Source organism: Protopterus annectens, chromosome 10.part0, assembly GCF_019279795.1.
Source record: "Protopterus annectens isolate FY-2018-M chromosome 10.part0, PAN1.0, whole genome shotgun sequence".
Lineage (NCBI taxonomy): Eukaryota > Metazoa > Chordata > Ceratodontiformes > Protopteridae > Protopterus > Protopterus annectens.
This window is the reverse complement of record NC_056744.1, coordinates 1,722,937,251-1,722,945,494: the sequence shown is the minus strand read 5'-3', so window position 1 is coordinate 1,722,945,494 and position 8,244 is coordinate 1,722,937,251. Positions and strand designations below refer to the sequence as shown.

At 38.1% G+C, this 8,244-nt stretch overlaps 1 protein-coding gene across 2 annotated transcripts in view; it reads left to right on the top strand.

Annotated features, from left to right (window-relative positions):
* LOC122813957 (zinc finger protein 26-like) overlaps positions 1 to 8,244 on the top strand; it is a 350,754-nt gene that overhangs the window by 294,037 nt on the left and 48,473 nt on the right. For both annotated transcript variants that reach the window (XM_044086504.1, XM_044086503.1), the window contains exon 6: positions 4,264 to 4,386. In XM_044086504.1, coding sequence (XP_043942439.1) covers positions 4,264 to 4,386 — 123 coding nt within the window. The remainder of the gene's footprint in view (positions 1 to 4,263; positions 4,387 to 8,244) is intronic.

Sequence of the window (8,244 nt, the reverse complement as noted above, 5' to 3'; positions counted from 1 at the left end):
TATATTGCATGTGCTGCATTTATTAATGTTACAGGATAACTACATGTAGTCCTATTTACAGACATAGGAAACCAGAGATACCCTTATCATAGAAGGCTGTATTACATGTGCTGCATATATTAATGTTGCAGGATAACTACATGTAGTCCTACTTACAGACATAGGAAACTAGAGATACCCTTATCATAGAAGGCTGTATTACATGCCCTATATGTATTAATGGTACAGGATAATTGCTTTTGCTGCTATTCATAGATGTACTGGACATGTTCTCTCCTTACCAAAGTTGGTTGCATTTACCTTTCTTTCTCAGTATATAAACTTGTCAAAGCTGATTATTAATTTATTAATATATTTAACATTTATTAATGTTACAGAATAACTACATGTAGTCCTACTTACAGACATAGGAAACCAGAGATACCCTTATCATAGAAGGCTGTATCACATGTGCTGTATTTATTAATGTTACAGGATAACTACATGTAGTGCTACTTACAGACATAGGAAACCAGAGATACCCTTATCACAGAAGGCTGTATTACATGTGCTGCATTTATTAATGTTACAGGATAACTACATGTAGTGCTACTTACAGACATAGGAAACCAGAGATACCCTTATCATAGAAGGCTGTAGTACATGTGCTGTATTTATTAATGTTACGGGGTAACTACATGTAGTCCTACTTACAGACATAGGAAACCAGAGATACCCTTGTCATAGAAGGCTGTATTACACGCGCTGCATGTATTCATGTTACAGGATATCTGCATTTAGTCCTATGTATAGATGTACTGGACATGTTCTCCCCTTACCAAAGTTGGTTGTATTTACCTTTCTTTTTCAGTATACATGGACTTGTCAAAGGTGATTATTTTTTCCTTCACACCCGAGTGATAAAGTGAAAGTAATTGCAGCAAATGTGAATATTAGAAATATTTTGTCATGAATTATATGCACGGATGGAAAAAGACATGCAACAATGTTCACAGGAGGGATTATTGCAGAAAATAGTATAAACAAAATGATTTTGTATACATTCAATAGAGTTTGCCTTTCTCTCTTTACAGTTTTGTGGTAAAAATGTGCAGCAGGTAATAGTGCACAGATGTTTTGAGGTGGTGATGCGAGAAAGATGACTTCGGGGAGTGCATGTTAAAACTGTTTGAATATGCTGACATTTGGGTTTGCCTCACTGCTTTAACTAACCTATAGGAAGGTTTGGTAGTTAAGCTGCCAAAATAATGCAACTTCATGGTATATTTAATTTCAAATGCAACTTCATGGTATATTTTATTTCAGTGGAATGTATCTGTTGATGGCAAATTTTATATGATCAGTTTTCAAGCCCCTGTTCAAGGTATAGTGGGCTTGCCCTGGTGCTACCGTAGAGTCATTCCTGTCCTCTACTTTTGTATCATTCTATTATGTATGTAAATCATACCTCTCGGTTGTAAAGTTTACACACAGTGTTAAGATTTTGGCCTAATTTTTGTCTGTTTTTCATAAAATAGTGTTTTTCTGGCAAATTACTAGTAAATCGCTAAAGACTGAATTTCCAAAAATCATGACAGATATTTAGGTTTCAGACTTTATATCCTTCAGAAATTTCACACTAATGCTAAATCTGTTATTTTATCAACTTTCTAAGTTTGTAAGTGGACTATTTAGAAATTGTCATTATTTTTGGGCCTTTGTCCCCCTTTTATTTATGGCTTTGTCCAGATTTCTTGCTCTTAGAGGTTGAGTGGTGTGATGTAATGATGCTTTGGAGAGTCAGTTTGATTTTGAATGGCTGTGAAACTGTTTATTCTTGGACTTGTGTGTTGTCCATCCACTGACTGTCTGGAATTTGTAAGGTACTTACATTTTTTTGCCACCTTTTGTATTTATTATTATGCAGTGCATGTAAAATTGTTAGGTACTTAGTCAGAGTATCATGGCTAATCTGTAACTCCATCATTGTTTTATTGCAATGCATTCTTTGGTTGGATGCAGTTTGTTTTGCACCTACATGAACAGCATTCTGTTGCAAAATATATTTCTTTTCTTTGCATGCAGTCCACCCAAACTTGCAAGGGAACGTTATCAATTATTCTACTTTTTCAGGCTTGTGAGCTCCTGTAAATCTGAATTTATTGCAGGCTCATTTTTACTTGTAGTGTTCCAGGAACTCTACAGTACCTGCTCTATACTGTTGAAATTTTGGATGCATTAAGCTACATTTTTATGGCAGCTTTAATACTGATGGCTGTTTGGTATTACTTAATAGCTGTATTTCAGTTTAGAGTGCTTGAATATATATGTTTCATTTATACTGTAGCTGTTTCATTTATATTTTTATTTCTATGTGCTTGTATGCCTTGCTTCATTTTAGATGAAGAGCTTAGGGGGGGTGACCTGTATAATAAAACTGACGTTGAAGCTAGTGGCATGAGGGAGACAGAGGTCAGTATTAGTGGACCAGAGTGGAAGACTGGGTTAGACAGGGGTGTGGGAGGTTGGAAGAGGCCCTTAGAAGTTGGGGGGGGGGGTGTACATATTAAAAATGTGTGATCTGAAATTCTAAGAAAGTAATTCAAAACTGATGTCAAGGGTATGCAAGTGAGTGCGTTTAGTGTAGGATTGTAGGTGATCAAATAGTGATTTCTTTTAATGTGATTAGCAATGGTCAGGTTTAGGAGGTGGAATTTCCACCCTGTGTGCTTCAATTGCAAAAGGGATGTTCTGTTGTATTCATGGGAAACTGTTGTCTGGACAGATGTGGTGCCTGGATTGTGATACTCACAACTGGTTGTTGATTTGAGTTGCTCTGAGTTTGCTTGATAATGGTGAATAGAATCATTAATGCTGCCCTACAACGTGGTTGCAGATAGGATTGTGGCCCTTTATGTAATGGTAAAGCATTTACATTGGTCAGCAGGTGGCACTACTGGCCACAATGATCACAGCTGTTTACAAACCGTCATCATTTTTGATGGGCTTCATGCAATTTGACAGTGAGGTTGTTTCCAATCATATTAAGCTGCAGTATACATTGTAGTTTTGGCAAAATAATATTTCTTATGTCTTTTTAAGCATGTTAGGCAAGTTGAATCATAGATGTACATGGTATTTTTAGGTTGTTAAGGATTTTTTGTTATTCTTTCAATGTGGTGATAAAGGAGAAATCATAATCAGGTTGTATGACTAGGTATTCATAAATTTGTAGGGGTAATTTTATTGTCCCGTGGATGTGTAAGATCTAATGATTTACTGTGAAAGATAATTCAGGGTTCCAAATATCATAGTTAACTTTCAAGAAGACAAATACTATCAGCGTGTGGGCATGTGCATCAAATCTGTAAAAGCTTTTGTAGGCTATTTAACTCTGTAGTGGTGAAAACAGCAATCACTTGTGTAAGTGGTTATCTCAAGGTGTGGGAGATCAGCTAGAGGAAGTTATGAACAAAGAAAAGAGAATGTGATTTAAAGAGACTTGTGGAACTCCTGTAAGAAGGACTGTAGCTTTGGAGTCTGTGTAACTAGGCTGTACGTTAGTCTGTTAAATGTGTAACCCTTAGGTGGGCAAAACTAGTTTGCTGTTATTATTAGCTCTTGCTGGTTTTAAAGTTTGACATTCTAACTGTTCCTGGGGGCTGACCCTTTTATATCTGCTACTTTATGGTTTTGTGCCCCATAACAGGGTTTGGTTTACCTGAACTTTCTGCTGTTCTACTATTTTAACCATATTGTAGTTTTACTTTGAATAGGAACATTAGAGGCAAACGGTCACAGGGACAATAAGATGATAGCCATGTACACCTTTAAAAAGACCCTCTTCAAGCACTTAATAATGATGGCCACCCCTGTACATGATAACTTTGGTTCAAGTTTGTCTGCCCGTCCAGTCCTCAAGACTAGCTTTAAAGGTAACCAAAGTAGTACTTTGACCTGTAGTGGTAACGTATTCCATTGACTCGGAATGCCTCTGCATGAAGTTATGGTCCTATATTAAAGGCCATGCATCAGTGTTTTAAAACTGCACCTGTGAGATCATGCTTGTCAAAGTTACTCTAGAGGAAGTCTGCAGTTGAATCTAGTTCTGTTAAGTTATTTAATGTTGGATGAAAACCATCTGGGGCATTTGTTAGGATTCTGATGAGTTAAATGTGTGTGTACACTGAATATACATTCGTTTTAATAGGAATCTGATGGCTGTAGATTAGTTTTAGTAGGAGTTTGATGAGTAATGTTATGATTTTGTGTTTTTATGTGCAGGGTACAAAATCCCTCCTGATAAATTGTTGTTGCTGCTTAAAGATGCTCATGATAAACTGTTAAATGATGACGTTGAGGGTAATGAGACAGAACAGAAGGCGAATCCTGAAGATAAGCTCAAAAGTAAGTGAAAACTTTATTAATGATACAGTTTGTATGAATTTGCTTTCTACTGATATTGATAGTTTTTGAGGAAAATGAGAGAAAATTCATAGTGGAAGACTCAAGGTAAGATGGTCAGTAAGGGTTGTGGTAATTTGTTAAATGCATTTCTGTAAAGTTTAATTTTTAATGTAAACAAGTCAGTCACAATCATGGTATCACTGAACTGAAAGGCAGTGGATTTGATGGAAGACGTGATACAATGAACAAGAGTTGGTTTTTGAGCATTTTCTCGTAAAATATGCAGACTTTGGACTCTAAGCAGTTGCAAAGCAATGACTTTAATAGAATTTCTCACAGTAGACAAAGCTAATTTTACATCATACCTTTCAGTGTTTTTAACCCTTCAGTTCTAGGTGTTGATGTTTACTAGAGTTTAAAGTAACATTGGTTTTGGTGCATGAATATGGATATGAGGATACACCAGAGGTGATATTCATGTATTAAGAATGTCTTCATTGATTCAAAACAATGCATTAATTATAAAAGGGATTTGATCGATTTGCCTGTTCTTCTGGTGAGAAAGGCAGGGAATATTAACTGTATAAAAGATAATTAAAGTATTAACTACAGGAATGGATCATTTAATTGCATGGTCCCTGTTCTGTATCTCTGTAGTGTATGAAGTATATGGGTTTAATCTGAATAATAATTAGTAATTCATATAATTTAAAAAGAAGCTGTGAAATAACACATCCCATCCTTTACTGCTGTGTAGAAAGGTTGACTTAAATGTGTACCTGTGCAGCCATGCTAACTGGATAAAGGATAGTGATGTACATCCTAGATGAAGTTTGATAACATCTATATTAGCCCCACAAGTACTCCCAATGTAACTGTACTTAAATGTGTACCTGTGCAGCCATGCTAACTGGATAAAGGATAGTGATGTACATCCTAGATGAAGTTTGATAACATCTATATTAGCCCCACAAGTACTCCCAATGGAACTGTACTTAAATGTGTACCTGTGCAGCCATGCTAACTGGATAAAGGATAGTGATGTATATCCTAGATGAAGTTTGATAACATCTATATTAGCCCCACAAGTACTCCCAATGTAACTGTAGGAATGTGAGGATTCACATTCATTATAATGCAGGCATCTTCTGTTATCCGTCCCTCTAGTGTCTGTAACCCACCATACCCTACCTTGCTATACTGAATCACTTGACTATGGACATCAGCATAACATGGTACTCCTTACCTTATTACAGTGCTTTTTACACAGCTGCAAGTTTAACCTACAATACCATATCTTGTTATATTAGACCCGCATATTTATACAGGTCAAAGCCTTACCCTCCATACAGTACTTTGCTACACTGAATCACTTAACAGAGCTGAAAGCCTAACCCATCAATGTCTGTCTTGCTGTAATATTTTCTTTTATTTGCACAGGTGAAAGCGAAATCCAGCATACCCTGCCTTTCATCTGTCCTGCCATACCCAACTTCTGTAGTAACCATGTGAACAACTGCCACAATCCGTAGAATTTACTTGGCAAGTAAAGAATGGAATAGATTGCCAGGCCTGTTTTCCATATCACTCAGTGAATCACCTAGACGTACACATACACCAGCTATACACACAGACACGCATACGTACATACACGCACATGTGTACACACAGACGCACACACATACACACACTACCTGCATACATAGGGATAATTTAGAGTCCCCAATTTGCCAAGTGCATGGCTTTGGGAGGCAGGGGGAAACTAGAGTACCTACTAAAAAAAAAATGTGAACACGAGGAAGACATGCAAAGAAGGTACCCCAGCTAAGAATCAAACCAGAGAACCTCTTGCTGTGAGGGAACACTGCTGCTCCCTGCACCACTGTGCTGCCCATACCCTACCACTTATTAAACCAGAGAACCTCTTGCTGCCCCCTGCACCACTGTGCTGCCCATACCCCACCACTTATCAAACCAAAGAACCTCTTGCTGTGAGGGAACATTGCTGCTCCCTACACCACTGTGCTGCCCATACCCTACCACTTGCTGAATTATTTATTTATTTTATTTATTTTACATTTGTTGACCGGGAAAGTTCGACTGGGTATATGCCCATTTTCAGCGGAGGCCTGGGGAGAAAAACTCCATATATTCAGACATATGAGATTTACATAATATAAGAGTACAATCTAGCATATCAGATGAAAAAAGAAACAGTATAATTATAGTAAAGACACAGTTCAGCAGGAGAAATGACCTATATGTCAGAGTATAATATCACAAGGAAGGCTCCATATATTCAGACAAGCAAAATTTCACATAATATAAGAGTATAATCTAGCATTTCAGAGGAAAACAAACTGCATATTTATAGCAAAGACACACAGTCTGACAGGTAGTGACATATGTCGGAGTATAATAACAATATAAGGTGCAAGACATTTGCCTAGTAGTATTAATTTCTCACATAGAGAAAAGAGTAAACCTCGTACTGCAATCATCTGCTAGTTAAAGGATATGAAATAGTAATGAAATACGGATAACCTATTGACAGCTAATAGTAGAGCTGGCAGCTAATTAGTGGTACAGGAGAAGGGGGGGGTAGTTGGGGTATGGACAAGGACATAACCAGTGAGATTTTAGGTGTGCTTTAAGAGCATTTTTGAAGAGACTGCTGGAAGGGAGGGTAGTTATGGCAGTGGGAAGTGAGTTCCACATTTTGGATATGGAGTAGGAGAATAGCGCTTCCCCTGCAGAGTTGTTGGATTTGGTGACTTGGAGTAGATTTTTGTTGCAGGAGCGAAGAGGTCTGAAGGATTGGTAGGGTTGGAGAAGTGTATGAAGTGAGGGAATTTTAAGAGGGTGGTTTACAAGTTTATGAGCAAAGGTAAGATGGGTTATATGTAGGAGTTGAGGGAGCTCAAGCCAGTCTAGGATTCTAAGGGAGACACAGTAGTGACTGGGGTGGGAGTCTCCTGATGCAAATTTTACAATTTTATTGTAGCAGGCTTCGAGTTTCTTTAGGTCTGATTGTCGAAGATTTGTGAGTATGGGTGATGCATAGAGTAGGGTTGAGATTAGTTGGGAAGTTGCGGTAGAGATTCTGGCTGGTTTGTTTAGGTATTGTTGGTTTCTATACAAGGCACCCATTTTTTGTGGACTTTTTTATTGTGAGTGATATGTGAGTGTCAAATTTGAGTTGTCAATCTATACACTGTGTAGCTTAGTGTGGGCTGTTGGTGAGGTGGAAGTGTTGTCTTTGGCAAGTATGTTGAAATGGGGGGTGTTCGGGGTAGATTTTGAGGGTTGAAAGATGAGTTTGGTCTTATTTGGGTTGAGGAGGAGTTGAGCATTTAATAGCCAACTTTCGACAGAAGAGAAAGATGCTTGAGTGATCTGTTGTAGTTCTGTTAGAGCTGAAGCTGAGCAGGTGAGAGTGGCATCATCTGCATACTGTATGAGGGAGGCATGTTTGGTGGCGTTGTGCAGGTCATTAGTAAAAATGGAGACAAGCAAAGGGCCAATGATGGAGCCTTGGGGAACCCCAAGAGTAACAAGGAGGCAAGTGGATAGATCGTTGTGCCAGACAACTGACTGCTGGTGGCCATCTAGATAGCTGTGGAACCAACTGATGGCAGGCATGGAAAAGGAAAGGATGGAGAGTGTAGAGAGTAGAAGATCATGTGATACAATATCAGAAGCTTTTGATAGGTCAAGAAATACAGCAGAGGAGAAAAGGCCATTGTTTTTATGTTGGAGAATGGTTTTAGTGAAGGAGAGCACAGCAGTTGTGGTGCTGTGGTCTGGTCTGAAACCATGCTGTGTGTAGGAGAGGAGATTATTGTCTAGGAGATAATT